Source organism: Amia ocellicauda, chromosome 1, assembly GCF_036373705.1.
Source record: "Amia ocellicauda isolate fAmiCal2 chromosome 1, fAmiCal2.hap1, whole genome shotgun sequence".
NCBI classification, from domain to species: domain Eukaryota; kingdom Metazoa; phylum Chordata; class Actinopteri; order Amiiformes; family Amiidae; genus Amia; species Amia ocellicauda.
Genome location: NC_089850.1, coordinates 40,941,026 through 40,962,487, shown reverse-complemented (window position 1 = coordinate 40,962,487; position 21,462 = coordinate 40,941,026). Strand labels below are relative to the sequence as shown.

Here is a 21,462-nt window from a genome sequence, read left to right as displayed (position 1 = left end):
AAATAAATAAAAACAGCTTGGTTATATGATCACAAGATGGTTACATACCGGTAATTTTCCATTTTTGAAGACAAGACACATCTCACATTTAGAGTGAAGCCTGATGCTTTGCAGTGTGCTGAAGAATGTAACTGCATTGCTATACAGCATCTGTCATTCCTCACCACTGCTGTGAAGCCATCTTCTCTCTCTCATGGTCTCTTACTTATTTTCCTTCCCCTTCTTAAAATGCATTTGGAATTCATTATTTAAAGACTGTTAAAACTCAACAGCGCTTTTCCATGCTCCTGGTGGAGAAGCAGGATTCTTCCAATCCTGCTCTAGAATGTAACCTGGCAACAGGCAGCGAGTTCTTGCCGTTGTTAGGGAAGATCACGTTTAGGAAGATGAAATCGCAGCACAGTGTTGTTACTAAAGCTCAAACAGCGCAACACTCCTCACTGGCTCTATTTTTTTCCCACCCAATTGATCTCATATCTTCTGATTTTCATGTTTTTCTCTCTCCCCCAATAAGTTTTGTTTAAAATAAAAAGGAAAACAATGTTAATATTTTTAATGTGTAAATGTAGCTGACAAGCAATTGTATGACAAGAAATTTTACAAAATGAAAAAAGGGCAATAAGCTTCTGCTCATATAAATGTTCATATACATATATAATTCCCTGAACATGGCAAGACATAGGTCTATATAGAAATGTACCAGCCTGCTACTGCCTGTAAACTAAAATTTTCCAAAAGATCAGCACCAACATGTACATTGCCAGTCAAACTGGAAAAATGCAGTCAAAGGGTCAAACATAGAGGCCATACTTGCCAGGACTGTTTCTGAATCGGCATAAACCCCCCCCCCCCAACAGAACTCATTCCAGTACTCAGGCCATGTTATCAGCAGTCCCGTAGTTAGCATATTTAGCAAATAAAGGCCGCCAATGACAGCCCAGGACAGGGGGCACTTCAAAATCCTTGGCGATAATCTGTACTACCACTTTTCCACACACCCTTGAGGACTCTGACCTTCGCATATGCTTGTGCCCATCTGTGGTAGTCCAATTCACAGGGTTACCGGCTACCTCAATGGGACTACTGCTGCTGCCAAAAGACGTGTGGAGACCCTGGCAACGGAGGGAGGAAATTTCCAAACTGCTGGGCATCAAAAGCACTTTCTGAGCCATAACAAATAACAAGACCAGGCGCAGAGTTGAACAGGTCAGCTGCAGCCGCAGTAGATAAAGAAGCAATGCAGGCCCACTGCTGCTGTACTGAATATGTGCAGTTGGGATGAGAGTGCCTCTGGGTCTCAGAAAGGGGGAGGAAAAAAAAATATACAGCTGCCAGTAAGAACAAACACAGGCTTCACAAACCAGGAATAGTCACGATCACTGTGTCTTAACATTTAAATTTGATGACAGTGGCATCAAAACATGAGGTGGAAAGAAACACTGTTCGGGGCTTCGTAGTTCTACTATTGTTCCAACTTGGTTTTAGTTTATAAACAAAAGTTAAACACACAGCCGGTTTTCCTCCCAACAAAACTGCAATGTTTGATTCTACACTGAATCTCAAATGCAGTCTCTATGGACTTCAGAATCTAAAGTAATTGTAAGGGAAGTAAAAAGAATAATTGTTAAAATGGGCTTTGATGATTTAAGATTTAAATAAGGCCAACATAAGCATCAAGCCCAGCTAAAGCCATAAACATTGATATGACACTGCCTCAGTTTTATGACAAACCTCATTAAATTCCTATGTTCATGGCTGAAGTACAGTAAAATGCTGCATTTCCACAAGAGAGTTCTTCACTTCACAGTTTTCAATGACTGTCAAGTCAACTGTTGGCCTGACTGTACTTTACTTCAAGAGCACAGCAATTACCAATTAAACTGTTACACATGAAATTGTCACCAGGCATACTACTGCCCACGACAGACGCACAATCCCTCACTCTCATTCACACAGGTTTCCCTGGATGAGCTAATACAGCAAATGATACTTGGAAGCTGTAAAACAGTGAGCGATTCCTGATTCTTAAGGAACGAGACTCCAAGCCAACTGTATGCAGTCATTCGAAAAGCATTCTTGTTGATGTAACGTACATGGTGTGAGAAGAAGCTGATGACATCAATGGTCTGTACTGGCTCAGGACTATAGGAATGCCATTTTGGGATGCATAAACTGAAAAGATATTCAAAGTAGCTCCAGAATATCAAGCAAGAGCTGGATTCTATATTCTGTTCACATGGTTACACCTTCATTAAAAGTGTGGAAACATTTATCACCAGGACCTGCTCCTATCTGCCGTGCTGATAAGGCAGCGATCAAGAAGGCATTGCAGATTGAATTAAGAAACTCCTACTTCAGGAAATCAAATCTGCACTTCATAAGACACTATGTTAGTTTGCTTCTTTGAAAGATGTTTCAATTTTATTTCCGAAAGTGAAAAAAAGCAGAGACTGGAAATGCCCACAGCCCAGCTTTGGCAGGCTTTGATTGACAGGTGGTTTATTCACCATTTTAATTCAATCAGAATGACCATCCTTTTGATTCAAGGCCGAACGTGATTATGACTTTTTCAAACCCAAATGGCATTTGTCTAACATTCTCAAATATGCGGATATTTGTTTGTTAAAATAAATGTCTAAAATACATTAATATTGTACCCGTTAAACATACTACACTGTGGGGATGGGGGGTAGCAGTTCTTACAGCTGGTAATAGAGATCTCTGTGACACCCTGATATAATTGCCAAACCAGTGGCAATGATAAAACCCAAGGACCAAGACATCACAGGTCAGGCTAGTTGGATAACAGTTGTTAGTAAATTAAGCAGGCTACATGCCCATTTCCAGCAGGAACAGTAAATGTCAATCAAACATAAACACTAAGTGAATGATGAGTTAAAGTAGAATTGTGATGATGTAAATAAAGCCTGATAGGATTCTATGATCTGCAATCATGATATATGATCTTCTGAAAATTTGGCACAGCTGCAAGAAATGTTTTTGGCTGGGTTGTCACATAACTGACAATGACTCTCAGCACTGCTCAAATGCATTAATCAAGTATGACTGATGCCAGACATTTTGAGGATTTCATAGCATTTAGTTCAGGCCTTTACCAGCTGCACATACATCTGAACTTTCAGTTTTGCATGTTCAAGTTTTAAGGAAGGGTTTCAGGCAGGGATCTGGACCAGCAACAATTTTAAACTGCTCTGTATTCTGGTTCAAATTAAATTAACTTATATATATATATATATATATATTTAAAAATGTATACAAATGCAGACAGGTCAAATTCTAGAAAGCCAGAAAATGTGCTTCAGGCTTTTAGCATGAAAATATATATAATTTTTTTTTTTTTTAAGTTGGAGCACAGAGAAGGCACATTTTACCTTGCACCAGCTCTGGGCAAAACCCTGCTGTTCCACTGCTCCAAGCTCCAAAGCCCCGATTTCAGGTTCAACTAATTTGTAGATTATTCTTCAGGTAAATGTGGAAAGGGTAGAAAAACACATTCAAGTACACTATTTCATATCTATACAGAAAGCCCAGCTTAAAGCAGAACTAGTTATCCTGCATTCTGAAACAGATTACTTTCTAAACATTGATAATCTAAAGTAATGTTACATTTTAGCCTCAAACACATGGCATCCCAGGTATGAAAGACTGGAAATTACAGATAGCATTTGTTCAGAGCTAAACTAATTTGAAATACTATGTAAAGCACCAGAGGCACTTGATACAGATGTTTAAGAACAACATAGTATTTACACCCACTACTTAAAGCTCACTAAGAAATTACTTTCTCTGCAAGCTTGGGTAACTTAGAAGCACAGAACCATTATATGAAATGGCAGATCATAGTGACCATAGAAAATCCAAGGGCAAGATTTAAATATATAGCTATGGAAACAATTAAGAGACCACTTAACAATGATTTCTGAACTTGGAGGTGGTCTAAATTTTTTCCAGAGCTGTATATTGTATGCAAAATCATGAAATAAGAAAAAAAGTGACAATTTGAAGATGATCATTTAGACCAGAATATGTCTCAATAGGGGAGATCATCTTTTAAAAGGGTGGAAGAGAATTTCTTCCATGGTGGGGGGAATCATTAACTGCCAAGTCAGTGCTCCTAGCAGATGGACACAAATACAGATAAAACACAGTTACTCCTAGGAAAGCACCAACCATTAAGCCTTTCAGGGAAACCTGACCAGTGGGGTCCTCCAGAGTTCTATACTACCCCCCAAGACACACAAAACTTCCTTATAGGAAGACAGGGTTGTCAAAAATCTTTTCTCACGAGAATTACATTGATATGCATGTATAAGATAGAGTTTACAGCAAATGCAAATTAACACCAGGAAATGCAAATTGTTGGGTTTTAGGAGTACAAACGTGGGTTACAAGTGCATTATGAGTGGCGCCCAAAAGGAGAGCCCCAACAGGGAAAAATACATAGGTGTTGTGGATACACTGTTGCTTACAAGAGAGCAGTGTGGAAAGCAAATAAAGTAAATGCATTTACAAGAGTACTGAAGCATATGCACCCTGAATGCTAAATGCAGGTCATAGTAATATAAAAGGGCACTGAAGCCTTTGAGAAAGGCCCAGAGTCGAAGGGAAAATGTGGACTGCTACCTCGGTTAGGATGACAATCGCAAGTAACAAGCAGTAAATTCATTGGCTGTAAAAAGGCCCTGGTCAGAAGGCGAGACAGAACAGTCTCTTCTTGCTCCTTGAGGAAGCACAGGTTTCAATGGGGCTCTTAATCTAGACACAAATTTGACTCCAATTAACCAGGACATACTGTGAATTCTGAATGCATTTTACTTTCAAAAACTAATAAATTGCCATATCTTAAATTGTGTAATGTATGATTTATAAGCAACAACTTGAAAACAAAAGTAATTGAGTTGCAGCCAATCAGTTTTGCTAAAAATTATTAAACAAAACATACAGATTGCTTACAGCATCATGGTTTCACAAGAGTCAGCATATGCCATTGGTGCATTAGTACTCGGTGACTATTTGAACACTGAAATCGATACAGGCCTGAGAGGTCTTTCTATGGAAACACAGGAAGGGGATTCAATTCAAATCGAAGTTGCTGCACTTGAGTTTGGTTTCTTTTCCATCCCGCCACCCCCCCCCCCCCCAATAACATTTCAGACAATGTCACCAGCTCTTTCACCGTTAAAATACCAGCTGTGGCTATTCACTGTGGCCCAGGGAGTATCATTTATCGCTCTGAACACACATTTCAAAGTCAAAAGCTCATAGTTTACAAAAGTCCACAACATTTGCACTCAAACAAGAAATGCATCTAAAAATAGACAAAAACCCTTCACACAAAAATCACCTGATTCTTTTGCCCTCAGATCAGCCTTACAAGTAGCCTACATGGATGAAAATATGACTGTGCATTTAACAGAAGACATTTTCAAGCAATACAATGCAATCACATGTAAACACAATTCAAAATAGATCATTCAAACCATACCTGGACTCTTCAATACATTTCAGCCATTGCGTTTGTCAATACATTTTTCGTACAATTCTTGAAATTGCATCAGTTAACTCCAAAGGTCAGAAAAAACATTAAGTTCTTCTGCTAATTCATGAGGCATTTCCAGAGTTACAGGTCTATCAGCATCTGAAGATGCTGTCGAGAATGGCAGTAGCTCAATTTCACAGTTGCACTGTACAAAAATGTATTGAGAACCACAAGAATGGAATGGAGTTACAGTTAATGCCAAGTACACAGCATTATGAGCTCTAATCCACGATTGAAAAAAATATAAAATACCTGGCATATGAAACCTAGGCCTCACGAATGCCTGCTTTTGGAGTCCATGTGGGGTGTTGGAGCACATTAATCCCACAGAAATTTCAAACGAGACATTAAGAGAGCTGGTAGCAACAATCCACTGCTACACCAGATACACCGTCTCCGCACACTCCTGAGGTCAAATATTTCCAGAAACACAGAAGTTACTATTTGGAGACCTACTTAAATTAGCTCTGTAAATCGCTAATGCTACCACTGAACGTCTGCAGTGTCACATCACTAAATCAAACTGTAGGTTGCCACTGAGGCTAAGTTTTAAATGGGGCTACCATGCCAAACAGTGTAAGTGATACCATTTACAAGTATTATAGCTGTCATAGGCCCAGACACTGGTAATGGATAGACACCACATGGAGTGTGAACATTCTTTAGGAAGATTACTTTCACAGAAGTGAGCATAGGAAATAATATGCATTTTTTTTCTTCCTTTCACATTGCTGTGGTTTAAATAATGGGGGAACTTTCCAACAGAGATAGAGCCGACGGCTTCTCTCTGGAATGCTCATGGATGTATTCTTTCCAAAACTCCAGCGTTTGAAAAGATCTTGATATGCAATGAGAAAACCCAAAATCAGACCACACTTCATTGTTTTTAAACTTCTCTGCAGTCTAATTTACCCGTCGTTGAGGTTTCTTCCTCATTAAGGTAGTTCTTTTCCTAACCACACGCATCAGGGATGAGACTAATCTCTCTCCACAGGTGAGATTAACCAGGTGGGAAGTATTGGAATAATTAGAAAGTTTGGCATGCTGCATTAGGCTACGCATCTCTGGCTTTCTATGGTGCACAGCGACAATCCAAAAATCAAGATGAGTAACAGTAACATCTTAGCCATACATAGAGCTGTTTTCCAATCATACCCTGTTCAGACTGTCGCTCCTGCTGCCGATTGGTTTAGCAGCTAAACTGTCCAGTCATCGAGTGTATATTAAGGTATACACTGACCCTTTGCATTTCCCAATGGTGTGTTAAAGAGGAGTCAGAATTTGTAATCTGACAGAGTGTGTGTGTGGGGGGGGGCATCACAATCAAATCAATGCTTGGCTGGGATGTCCACAATTTTTTTTTTTTTTTTATCAGCTGAGATTTTGCTAGGTATATTGCAATGGACCTGCTTGATTTCACTGGCATATTCTTGTCTTTGTTGCGAGTGTTATCTTTTACAGTACAGCAAACAATACTGGTCTTCATCTAAGCCCTTACCTGCTTGTATTCGAAGCTCCCCACATCCCCACCAGGTTGTAACAAGATTACTGTAGGAGCAGACTGCAAACTTACGTACCTTGTAATGATCAGGCCAGGTAAAATATCTGCTAGTTACACACTACATATTGTAATGTCACATAGGACATGTTCTCCTCTGCATTTTTATCATGGATGCGTGAAGGAAGTTATTTTAGTTGCTGCTTGTTCTGCAAGGTTTGGCCCCAGGCATAATGACGTTGTATACTGTATACTAGTTGATTCTCTCAGGGAACAAATCAAGTAAATATAAAAAAAAATTAGAACCTCTAAACAGGTTTCAGTATAATATTCTGATAAGGTGTTAAATTATAGTATGCTTTCCATTCTAAAACTTGACTTGAACTATGTACATCACACAGTCCTGCAACATGTCACATAAAAATTTGCAGCAAGACACTTTAAAAAAAAAAAAAAAACTTTCAAAACTTGAGGCACACTTGATAAATTGCAAAAAAGGCTGTACATAAACATTTCACCTATCCTACAATCTCCACTTCTTAAACTCTTTTACAAGATGAATGCAAACCATGAAGGTACGTCCATTTATCCAATTGAGCCTGTATAAAAACAGTTCCAAACTTCCCTGTGCTCAAGGAAGTGTGCGCACACGTTATTATTTTTATTCTGCATTTGTTAGCAGAGAAATGCAAAAAATAAACCTTTAAAAACAAATAACTCAGAAGGGGGTGTAGGGGGTGGGGAGAAAAAAAAAAAAACTTTGCTAAAGAAAACTAAAACATTTGGTCACATTCTGTTAGCACAGGAGGAGGGGAGTTAAGAGAAATAAAGACTTGCTACAAAGGAATGTATTAAATCAGCATGAAAATATTTTCTCCAGGCATGCAGAAATCGTTATGAGGACGGAGCAGAATTAATACAACTTCCTACACAGGTTCTCATGGAGAGGTGGCTCAGGCAATGCTCCCTTTAGCCCATAACCTTTCATGTATCTGACAAGGCTCCCAGCACTGGCGATTAGCATAATTTTTAATTTATTTCCTCTACTAAGCATGTCAAAAACATGACCTTCTGCTTTTAAAGATGCCAAGAAAACCGAATAAAAAGCCAGAGAGAAGCCATGCTGCTGATCTGAACTCCTACTTGCCACCATTCAATCTACTACCATGCAAATTATGAAAAGAAGATCTAAAGTCACGCACGTACATGGTACAGGGCTCCAACTGATGGTAATGATCTTTAAGAGAAGGACCGCAGGACTGTCTATTCAACGTTCGTATTCAGATAACACCGGGAAGAGATCGTGATCAATGCTAAGAGATTGCTTTGATAAACAACAAGAATGATTAAAATCCCAGAAGGTCGGGCAGAAATCAACTACTCTGGTGTGACCGAAAAGTCAGACGACAGCTTTAGGCTCACACAAGTTATTACGCATCAGTATTACCCAGTGAACCAAGGAATATCCTGAATGACCATTAACACTCAATCACTTCATTACTGCATAAACTTCTATCGGTCTGTCTTAACTATGTGAAGCTTTGCTCTGATAATTAGGTTATATCATGAATAACTATCTATTAAAGCTAAACATGTACAGATATTTATATGATGAAGACATATGGTTTCCAGCTCATTTTACCTCTGGAACTATGGCTTCCATTATATGTTTATCATACTTATGCCAAACAACAGTAAGTGTAATGTAAATATATAGGCCTATATTCAATTTTCTTAACATTAAGATATTAACTGGCATATAATGGCACCCATTCTGTCAGTGATTTCAATGGCATTTCAAGTATTAGGTCAAGATAAAACCACCACTTCATCCACCTTCAAAAGTAGACAAACTAGTGTACGTTGTTTTGTTTTGTGGGTGTGTCACTGAACACTGCAAGTCCAGCCCAAAAAGAAAAGAATCCATGAGTTCACCGTACATGATAGCACACTTTTTTTAGCACTTACAAAATACATAAAAAGGCAAATCTATGTATAAAGTGCCAGGGGCAAAACAAATGTATGCATCATTTATAAATATACTATTGACAAAATGCTAAAACTGTCCTGCTTCCATTCTTCCTTTAACAGGTGCACATGGTCATGGCTAATTTCTCAGGTCCAGGTCTCCAGCTCCGTCAATCAAGTTCAATTAATTTCCAAAGTCTAGGCAGGCCACAGACCAGTGGGCTACAAAGGCAAACACAGAAAAAGCTACTTGAATAACAAACCGCATTAGACCATTTCTACAGCAAACTTCTGTGCTATTCAGACTGTTATTCCCATTGTGTGTAGTGTGGAATTTCTGAAACACTTGGGGGGGGCGGGGAATCAAAACATCATCATGGCAATTTTTCCTCCACAAGTCCTGTACAAAACAGTTAAAATCATAAATTAAATCAGGAGAAATCTTTTATACTAAGCCCTTATGTTCATTCGTTTTCCTTCTAAAACCACAAACTCTAAGGGGACAGAGTGCTGTTGTACGTCTAACTCATACCACAGCCGCTACAGTAGTAGCCCCAATTCAACATCAGCCTATTAATGGATTAGAGCCATGCTGCTCTGTGGTAGCTGCCTCGTCAGGAGTTATTAAAGGCCAGTTTCAAATATGATCATGGCTACCGCACTTCAGATTAAGTTTAATAAACTTCCCAGTCCTTACAAAGTCGGAAATGGAAATAAAAATCAATTTAAAGCTAAATCTACAACGGTTTATTTTTCAAGCAATGAATGAAGTCTGATAAATAAATACACAAGACAACTTAACACTTCTTCATCCAAAAAAGGAACTATAGAATCCAACTGATTTAAAAAACAAAAAACTCCTCAGCCCCTTGGTAATGACTTTGTAAACCGACCCGAAGGATCTCCATATGAATAAAATGAGAACTTACATGTCGACAGGCATCCCGGTCATGAGGACTGTGGGTGTGTCCGTCACTTTTACAGCTACCCGCTCCTGTGTATTTACTGCATGGTAGTACCTCATGGCTAGATGGTCTCGCTTCTAAAACCGGTCTGTACCAAAAGCCGGCAGCCCCAGAGTAAAGCTCCTGTCCTGCTCACACAGCCGACAGAAAGGGACCACTCCTTAATGGCTAATTCTGTAGGGATGGGCAGCCGCTAAAGAATGTCCCCTGCTCCCTAGAATAAACTTGCTGACTGAAGAGCACCATGTGTTTATTTTATTCTGGGGCTCCTCTCTGCCCTCCCCCTCACACACCATCCTTCCACCGAGGCAGGCAGCCCTGCGATTCCTCTCCCAGCACACAGCCCTTTTCGCACAGGAGGAGCTGCTTCTCTGCATGCGTTTCAAATGTAAGTCATCATAGTGCCAGAAAAAATATAACTTTTGGAAAAGACATGCCAGAGTAAAACAAAAACAAGCTTTGGAGTTTTATGAAGGAAGGAACAGTGCGAACTGGCACTCCTGACTGAACGCTAGCTGTCCAAGAGGCCTTTCCTCAGGTGAAAGGTTCAAGTGGAGTACAGAATATGGCCAGTGATATTTTACTTGTTTGCGGTGATAGTAAATGAAGCATTTCGCACTGGAGAGGGATGGATTAGCGTGTAAATGCATCTCTTGACTTTAAGTAGCATTTGATTCATTTATTAACTGATGGACTTATAATACATATTTTTAGATTTATTTATACGTACTGTATTATACATGTTAAAATGCACACAGCTAGACAGCATTTGCCCTGAAGTCTAATCTGTTAATATTCAAGAGTTACGTGTTCTTTTCCTGGATTATAAAAAATTCTGACTAAGAAAGACCAATTGAGAGTAAAGGTTTAGTACTGTAAATAGTTAGATCTGGTTTTTAAAATCAAAATATTTGAACACAAAGAAACCTTTCCGGTCTGGCCTGACTGAAGGATTACAAGGTGTGTTAAGGCAACTATTGTAGATAAATGATTATTGTATAAGAAAGTAAACATTCGCCATGTTAAATGGGAGATGCAGCTAGGTATCAATGTTTGTGCACAACTGATATAAATTATCAGGCGTCCTCTAGCATTGTGAAGGTTGTGGGTACACTTTGAGGCTCCTAAATCATTCTACTGAGAGCACATTTGACAATCGCCCAGTTTAAAATCATGAAATATTTTAAGGACATTGCTTTCAAAAGGTCTATTAATGAGATTGACAGAGTCAGAACTCAATTCCCATAGTCTGCAATGTCTTATCGATATAGATTGTCACACTGGGTGTAGACTGGAGGCAGTGTATGCTGTGTGTGGGGGAGGAGATGTAAACCACGGCTGTGACTGCGCCCACCACCTTGTCAAAGTGCGGCTCAAAGCAGCTAACAGAACACTACAGTAGAGATACTGTATTATAAGGCAAGATGTGCACTAGGAATAAGTGGAAACTTGTGGTGCTTCATATCCACATGAATATTACCCTAAACAAGGCAACAAGACAACTTTATATAGACTGAAGTCCATTTCCAATGCATGTTTATTGTATGCAAATGTCTTTTACGAAAATGTCAGTATCCAGTCAATTTCACTATGAGGGATTGCACCCATAGTAACAACATAAACATCCCAGAATAAACAGTTCCCAATGGAATAAACAGGAACCTGACTGTAAGAGACTAGTTCAATGTACACCCAGCAGCACATGGCAGTCCCACCAACACCTCTCAGCAGATGTTAGCTCCAAGCGTGACATCTTCCGCCCCAGGTTATTCCATACCAACAAACCTTTGATAACCATCTCTGATTTTGATTATATATCCCTTTAAAATCGAGAGAATGACTCTAAATAATGCTTAGCGTCCTACAATAGTAGGTTGTGGGATTCTAAAAATGTATTACCATATGTATTTCACATGTTTATTTGTTCTTATGGCCTGCGTATTGCTTAGGCTCTCAACAACGGCGCTAGCAAAATTGTCTGAAATGTGGTGCATCCTGTGGAAATCAAAAACTATTTCAATATCTGATATTAAGAACTCAAAACTAAAGTATTGTTATTTATCTTCAGTAAATGGTAGGAGACCAATCAAAATATTTATAAATATAGGGGTTTATATATAGTTTTTGTAGCAAAAAAAATTAAAATAAAAAGTAAAAGATTTCACTGCAGTGGAGAGATGACTGTGCACCATTATACAGTGGAAGGAAATCTAAATGGAAGACACATACATGTGATCTAGCAGTGACCCACATTTCTGGGATTTTCTAATTGTTGGCATTTTTGTTTTCTTCTGTACCTCTGAATGTTAATTAATTAATTGAAAGCTCAGTTTATGTCAAATGAATGACAGGTCTGGTCCAATGTCCAGACATTAATTCAAGACATCTGAATGTGCCCAGGAAGAATGAATGGCATTTTAACTCCAATCATTTGAAGAACATCCCTTTTAGCCATTCTGAAATTGACTTTGTCAATTCACTACTGACTTCCTTGAATTGCTTAAAATGTTTCAATATTATACTGAAGAACATTTCAAATGAAAAAGCTGTGATCAGTAGCATTACACACAAGGTGTAGCTTATCCTGACAAATTCAGTGTGCCAAGTTGGGAAGAGGAACAGGAAGTGGCATTCATGAGAGGGTATTAATTTTCATACCTGGTACTACTGCTACACGTTTTCACTAAAGTCCAAACAATTTACAAAATGCTCTACTGTTATCTGGCAGTGCAAACCCATAATTTTCCATGTGCTCTGCATAAACCAGTACCAGTCCATGCCTTTTAGTGCCTTAAGTACAACATAAGCTCTACAGATGCCACGACCTCCCTGCCTATGTGAGATTCAGAGGTTTTAACAGCAGCCCCTGTGGGAATTGACACTTGTTTTATCTCCACTAGAAGAAGAAAGACTTGTGCATCCTAAGGAACTCTGGGATGTAATAACCCTGGGCATGATGGTGCTTAACTCATCATGACACACGCAGACAAAAATCAAGTCTCCATAGATGGGAATATTCTGAATACAAGCCAAACATGCTCTTGTTCTAAAGAGTGTGATGTACAATGCAATACACTCTCTGTATTGTGCTTTGATCAGGCTGCCTCCTGGCTACCACTGAACCCATCCCCATATGGTCCAACGGACACGCCCTCCTGCCTTTTGATGTGCTCGAGTGATGTTCACCCAGTGCTGCAGAGAACGATGCTTCTGCAAGCCGTGGTCTATGAGAGAAAAATTAAAACAAGACAGCATCTTATATTCCCCTCCAATAGCAGATATTCTTCATCGGATGGAGGCAAGAACAAAAGATTACAAAAAAAAAAACAGCAGCAGAAAGCTTCCAGTTCTCAAGGAACTACAATACAATATGAACAAGCAGCCCTCAAGGAATCAATAATACATTAGGCAGCTTTAATTATGCACCATTTCATCGCCGCAGTATTTCTAAATGTATGATACTTCATTAGAGGATTTCAGACTTTTCCCTGAAAAACCGAATGATCGTGGTGACAGAGACAGCCATGTTCTGCATCTTGGTAGGCTGCTGTAGCAACTGAATGGGAACATAACTGCATTGGCATGTGTGACAGCATCTCTCCATGCGTGTCGAGTGTAGATCAAGTGAGAAGGTCTTTGAGGACTGTTGATTTCAGAGAGTTACACAATTCTAGGAAGGACTAGCACATAGGAAGTGAGAAAGGATATAGGACAGGTGACCAGCCAGTTCTCAAAACACAAAGTGGGATCGTGATTAAATTGGCACCACTACATACAAAGAGCATATCAACCAAGATTCGGCACACAAAGTATATAACCGGCTGTAAGAGGAACTACATTTAAAAGGAAAATATTTTGCTTTCCTAAAACTGCTGATAGCCACAGTGCACTGGAATTGCAAAGCACTGCTTGAAGAGATGTCAATAGACAGGGAGGTTTCGACTGGAACTGTGTAGAAGTTACACTGACCTCAAACACTCCACACTTTCCAACACAACAGGACACTACTTGCCTGTCAAGAACTTGCAAGGTACCGGAACATGAATACAATTCCAACCACTTCAACAACTTTCATCAACTACAGGTTGATTGTCTTGAGACCGGATTAAAGAGAATGCCACAAAGCCAGGCATTAATTCAGACACTCCCACACTTATGGAGGAGGAGCTCCACACTACACCCCTGAGGGAGTGCTCATGAACTGTGACGCTGGAAGTCTTTCAACCACTTACCAAATGGATGGCAAGCTGGAACCAGATAACTATAGACTAAGCGCTCTTGGTTACATGTAAGGTTAGGGAAACGTTAATGAGAGTTCAATTTACAAAATCAAATTTACATAAATTACTAAATAAAAGTGCAAGATGGACCCAATGGCAACCCGTCCCTGGTAAGCCTTCTTAGACTGTTCACTGGCAACAGGTGTTGCATTTCCCATTTCTGGGAAATTATATAAATGTTGAGCCAATCTTCAAGAACATCAAATCACTGTTGGTCAACAGCTGCTGTATCATTTATTTATTCTCCAAATGAGCTTAAGTTAATTACTTGCAGTGTCAGTCTAGTACGATGCATTAGTACATCTTTATCACCCTCAAAACCATGCAACACGTGTAACAGAGCTGCACGCCATTATACTGTCAATAACATTATGTTCGCCTATGCCAGTATTTCATTTCCAAAGTTTGTTTCAAATGCCAGTTCCAGTCTTCCTCTGGTCGTTATACACAGCCCCTGTTCCCAACATCCCAATCAAAAATAAAAGACTAGGTGCAGTGCTGGTGCCAGGATTTGCATGGAGATGAGTACGTCAGAGAAAACAATCACAGCTGGTATTCCCACCCAAATGCAACAGAAATGCCAAACTGACTGCTGGGTCCTGTGTCAATCTGCTTAATGACCAGCCTCCCCCGAAAAGCTGGATACAGTGAGAGATGATAATCCTTAAATCTTTTAAGATCATGTTTAAAATGGCCGCAATACTACATATTCAATAGACATCTACATAGAAGGGTTTTACATTTTATAAATTCCTCCAGTTGACAACATAACATTCTGGGCCCAGCACTAATCAACTCATTATAAGCAAAAAACATGTTTAAAATTTTAAATAAGATTCCTAACTGTATGGTTACTTAAGAAAAAGGTGGCAGTTTAGAATGGAGAGGATTCAAAACATTGCCGACTAAACAGATGTGAGGCTGCCAGCTTCCTGTATAACACACCAAGGCAACACCTCAAAAATCACACAGCTCAGCCCTGAAAGAAGAGCCCGCCTGCTACATCACTGTGCTGGGAGCCTGGTAGAGCTCTGGTACAGAGGCCCTGCATTCCCATGTCTTCACAGATCCTGTTCTCACAAGTCACACAAAATCGCTTGGCCGGAGATTTCCGGGACCTGTCAAAATATTTTGTAGAGCCCTGTGATAAGTTATAGAACACTTAGGAATAATGAGCAACTTGATAATACGGATATCTTCAGTGTTTGTTGTTTCACTACAAAGAGGGCACATGCACAATACTAAAGAATCACAAAATAAATTAACAATTGTAAAATCATAAAAACATATGTTCAAGATGAAGCCCAATAAACCAAAACCATCCTACATAAGCCATCTCTATAGGAACAGGACAAACAGTTTCAAGTAGACTGCACAGCTTCTGAAAGCACCGGACTAAACAAACTGACAAAGAGAGCTGACCTAAAAAGGTACAAAACTCAATTTAAACTAATTAACTGGCTGCAGTTTTTTGTTTCGTATATATTTTTACCTTTGGTTAAATTTGGGGTTTGTTTGTTTGTCTTTAGGTTTTTTTCCTATGAAATATATTTTGGATTACTGCCCTTATGCATGTTTAATGAGCTCAAATTTACAAGAGGACTACAGGTATTTCTGTACCATGCAGACTGAAGACACTCCAAGCTCTTAATTGTGAAGGTGTTCCACAACGTAATTCTCATGATTATTTGATCGTGTTCTTATAGGTTTTAAAATTAAACGCAGATATGGGGGGGGGGAAAAAAAAAAAGCCTTTTGGCTCACTGATTTGTAGACTGTGAAGAGCTGTGCTGGTAGCCAGTCAGCTCAGGATAGAGTGACTGAGACCAGCCAGCACAGAGGGAATCTCTCTTATCACAGAAAATGAGAATATAACCAGCTCGTTAAAGGAACTCAGCAGGAACTCCAGGCAATAATGGCTGAAAATGAAAGTGTATATATTTATACATTTCGAGAGGTCCCAGTCTGCTGCACACCTCAGTTATCTTCCCTTATTTGGAAGCCCTAATTGGAAGTTCTCTTCACAGCTTCATCCCACACACTGCCCAACAGGACGTAGAATGGGTTACTATCCACACAGACACCAACAGACCGACACCACAACGCCCAACAGGACAGAATGGGCTACTCTCACCACGCACACCGACCAAGCTACACAGTTTTGCTAATTAATCAGTAAGTCTATAGAATTCAGATGTGACCATTAATCTGGGGGATTCCACAGGCTACACAAGGACCCCCAGCCAGCTACAGGTTTCAAAAACAAATACATGAAACCCTGGTGGTACACATTTACACCCTGGCCAAAGTGCTTTAGCAAGACAAGGCACATTGGTGGAACCAAGTGATGGAACCAAAGGCTCCAAGGATAAAAAAAAAAAAACCTCAATTTAGGGTTTCACACAGGCTTCAGGCATGATCAGAGGTTTGTCACTGGCAGCAGTGCACATGCTACCATCTGCATTCAGAAAACTTTATTCATCGAAATCCAATATTACTCTTTGTGTCCTTACATAAGCATTTGTTAAATATTGCAATTGTCAATTCATTATATTATACATGTGTAAACATTGTTGAATCCTCCCAGATAAAAGCATCTGAGAAATGAATAAATAACAATGAAAGATAAAAGCCAGTTTTAAATGTGAGCTCAGATCACAATGCCACTCGGGCAGATTATTAGAAATCAACTGCAATTGTTCCGATTTCATTATGCTGCAGATTACCGTCATCTTTAATAAAGCACAAGTTCCCATTCAGGTTTAATTACATTTTAACCCTGATGTGACACACTAGAAATGGGAAGAAATGATTCAAACATATTGTATATTTCAACAACAAAGTATTTAAAAACAAAAAAGTCACAGCCGATTTAGTATACTCGCAATCTTAAAATGAGAACTTAAGGGTTTAAAAATATTAGAATTCAAAATATATGCATCAGTAATTCAATTAGTTTCAGAAGTTAACCAAATCTAAAAAAAAGGGGTTGAAATATTCTCCTTCCCTTTTGTTATCCCCTCAGACTATTAAAATTCTCTGGAGTCATCTTTGAACAATGTAGTTCCCGTGTTAGGGTCTAAAGACTAAATCAAAAGCAAATGGGAAAAAAATGGACCTGCAAGTGACTAACTTTGACTGGCGGCCCCGGACACTTAAACGGGTGTTTCCACTGGCTAAGTGTCCGGACGCGGACGTGTTTTGTGGAGGTTAAATATCTGGTGCTGGACGTGTCCGTAAGCGTCCGTCCCACTGAGGACATGATTCACTTTCAGAAGAGAGGAATGCGCCGGACTGCAGACAGGGAAAAGATCAGATACATTCTGTCGGAAAACAATCTCAAGTGCCGAGTGCGATGACGAAGAAATTAGTTTTATTAGCAGCATGGAGTGAAATCCACATACAGAAACAATGACTGCTTACAGTTAATATCTGAGTGCATTAAAAACTTGGATTTCACAGGACCGGTGCAGTGCTGTGACTAGTTAAAATAAACTGAAGGATAATAAAAGGATCGTAGCAGCCGATGTTATTAATATTGTATGAACAGCTGGACGGTGTTTCAGGCTGTGTTTGTGAATGGTGTGCAGGACAATCCACAGAGACAATCAGTGTGAAGGCGAATATGATTCAGTTAACGTATGCCCATTTACAAGTTAAATTAATTAATAAAAAAATACAGCAGATCTGGGTTTCCCTCTAAAACATTAAGGACTGGTTTAATAAATGCTTCCATAAACGCCATGACTGAGACGCGCACTTTAGTTACATTATAACCTGCTATATTGTATCTGGATGATTGATCGTGAAACGTGTGCATTTTGTTTCAACTGTAACTTGCCCTGGTTAGGGACGTCTGATAAGTAAATTATAAATAATACGACAAAAAGTATTGTTTGCAGTTACAAATCTGCAGAAAGAGTAATAAGTTAAAGGAGTCATGCTGTGCCGTTTAAAATACATATATATAAGCACAAATGATGACGATAATAATAACAAAATAGTATTATTGTTGCACATACACTCACCTAAAGGATTATTAGGAACACCTGTTCAATTACTCATTAATGCAATTATCTAATCAACCAATCACATGGCAGTTGCTTCAATGCATTTAGGGGTGTGGTCCTGGTCAAGACAATCTCCTGAACTCAAAACTGAATGTCTGAATGGGAAAGAAAGGTGATTTAAGCAATTTTGAGCGTGGCATGGTTGTTGGTGACAGACGGGCCGGTCTGAGTATTTCACAATCTGCTCAGTTACTGGGATTTTCACGCACAACCATTTCTAGGGTTTACAAAGAATGGTGTGAAAAGGGAAAAACATCCAGTATGCGGCAGTCCTGTGGGCGAAAATGCCTTGTTGATGCTAGAGGTCAGAGGAGAATGGGCCGACTGATTCAAGCTGATAGAAGAGCAACTTTGACTGAAATAACCACTCGTTACAACCGAGGTATGCAGCAAAGCATTTGTGAAGCCACAACACGTACAACCTTGAGGCGGATGGGCTACAACAGCAGAAGACCCCACCGGGTACCACTCATCTCCACTACAAATAGGAAAAAGAGGCTACAATTTGCACAAGCTCACCAAAATTGGACAGTTGAAGACTGGAAAAATGTTGCCTGGTCTGATGAGTCTCGATTTCTGTTGAGACATTCACATGGTAGAGTCAGAATTTGGCGTAAACAGAATGAGAACATGGATCCATCATGCCTTGTTACCACTGTGCAGGCTGGTGGTGGTGGTGTAATGGTGTGGGGGATGTTTTCTTGGCACACTTTAGGCCCCTTAGTGCCAATTGGGCATCGTTTAAATGCCACGGCCTACCTGAGCATTGTTTCTGACCATGTCCATCCCTTTATGACCACCATGTACCCATCCTCTGATGGCTACTTCCAGCAGGATAATGCACCATGTCACAAAGGTCGAATCATTTCAAATTGGTTTCTTGAACATGACAATGAGTTCACTGTACTAAACTGGCCCCCACAGTCACCAGATCTCAACCCAATAGAGCATCTTTGGTATGTGGTGGAACGGGAGCTTCGTGCCCTGGATGTGCATCCCACAAATCTCCATCAACTGCAAGATGGTATCCTATCAATATGGGCCAACATCTCTAAAGAATGCTTTCAGCACCTTGTTGAATCAATGCCACGTAGAATTAAGGCAGTTCTGAAGGCGAAAGGGGGTCAAACACAGTATTAGTATGGTGTTCCTAATAATCCTTTAGGTGAGTGTAGAAACGTATTCTTACAGTAATGCTGGTCTAAATACAATGTTGTCTACACGTTTAGCTCTTCCTAATATCTCTTAAAAGAAACATGTATTTATTACACTGTTTACAATCATGTAAAGTTGAAAGAATAAAACGGACACAAAAGTCCTCTCCACGTCAGGCTGTGTCGCTTATAGTTGTTCTCTGTCTCTGTTTTTAACACAAACACAAACCAAACCCACAGTCGCTGCTCCTCCCATCAGAGGGCCGGACTTCACAGCGGCCTGCTTTTACAGAAAAAGTTCTGGGACTTCGGCACGGCACGGCACGGCACGGCACGACGCTTAAGCCAGTGGAACCGAGGCATTAATGTCCTTGACATAGTAATGCTTGGTACCAAACATGGGAATCCCTGTGGGATGAATCACATACTGAGACATACCTTTTCCTTAACACTCAGAAGGGTCCCCATGCAGTTTGCTCTGAATTAGCTTAACTGGAAGAATCATGTTGTTTCAGTAAACTATTAAATAGTCCAACCAGGTAAAAGGTTGCAGACAGCTTTGCATTTTGAAGCCGATATGGCCCAATATGGAACTGGAGTTACAGCTGCCCTATAAGAAGGTGGAGGGGCACATTTTGAAAACAAAACCAATAGAAAATGTCAGATGACACTTGAACACTTGCATTTCTATTTTTGCAATAATGAAACATTTTGCAGAAGGATTCTATTCAGTCTGAATAGTTTCTGTCTTTCTTACAGTTTCTTAAGGCGGTTTTGCTTCCACATTTACAGTGTACAGAATCCCTCTGGAAAAAACAGATGCTTGAAATTGCAGGAGTCATAACCGATAAAACTACCAGGGCAGGATCCTCTGTGTTCCTGAAGAAAGAGTATGCAAAGGATTACTTTGATGGAAGAACATCGTGCAGTGTTGTATGAAATGTCAGACATCCATTATGGCCCAATATAAGTCTGATAATTTCTCTTTTGGAGGATATGTATAATCAAAACAAGCTTTAAACTCCCCAGGGGAGATTCGCAGATGCTCACAGTCAGTTAAGCACAAGCATCTGCTGGAGGCCTTCAGTTTGAGGTCTCTCAGTGATGCTTCTGCACTGCTGGAGGAGCCAAGGCATGGGGACTGCATTCGCATCTGGGGTTTTTGTAGAAGCTCCTTATTATCAGCAGTTTATGATGGTTACAGCAGACAAAGTCCAGAACACAATGGATACACACTTAACCCTATAACGGTGTGTCATCAGCTGATGCAAGCTCATGACAGTAGCTGGGTGCTTCCATCAAATTTCTTCGATGTATTAAATATCCAGCAGCTTAGAACCTGGAAAAGGTGTTAAGCTGCCGCAGTTAGGAAAGCAGTTTATGTAACAGAGAAAAATAAACTTAAAAAAAATAAAAAGATAATGAGATTTTTTTTCTAACCCATAGGAACACATCTGTGTTTAGGTGTGCCTGTATCTAAGCCTCTGCTGCCTTCCATTAATTAAAGATTTACTGGGGCAGACAGCACCACAGCAAGCTTCTGGAAATCTCTGGAGCACTGCACTGCTGCGATCAACGCTTATGAGCATTTATAACATCTTGCTTGCCTTGACTACAGGGCAAATTGACTGGTCAGCTTGTATAGAAACTCCCTAGATGACAAGCTCCTCAGTTGTAATGTATTTCTAAACATGTGACATTTCGGAATACTGAATGAACACTCAACACCCCCCTGCCAAACACACACGCCATCACACACACCCCTCCCCCAATCATATTGGTGCTTTTTACTTAAGCTTAGCCCTCAGCTTTATGTAAGCTGTTCGTTCTTTTGTGTGGTGTAGAATTTCCCTCAGAGAAGAAGTGAGGATACAAACATTGTGTGTATGTATGTATGCAGGTATGTGTATATAAAAGTTAAATAAAGGGGGAAATTCTTTACATTTTCAAACGAAGCTGGATGGCTG

At 39.8% G+C, this 21,462-nt stretch overlaps 1 protein-coding gene across 6 annotated transcripts in view; it reads right to left on the bottom strand.

The window, feature by feature from the left end:
- enah (ENAH actin regulator) overlaps positions 1 to 21,462 on the bottom strand; it is a 109,788-nt gene that overhangs the window by 68,701 nt on the left and 19,625 nt on the right. For 2 of the 6 annotated variants that reach the window (XM_066705207.1, XM_066705233.1), the window contains exon 1: positions 9,956 to 10,127. The exons of 2 other annotated variants lie outside the window; for them this stretch is intronic. In XM_066705207.1, the coding sequence (XP_066561304.1) occupies positions 9,956 to 10,050 (95 nt within the window). In that variant the 5' untranslated portion in view covers positions 10,051 to 10,127. Of the gene's footprint in view, positions 1 to 9,955; positions 10,128 to 21,462 lie in introns of those variants that run through there. 2 more of the 6 variants (XM_066705215.1, XM_066705253.1) reach the window with 1 other exon arrangement.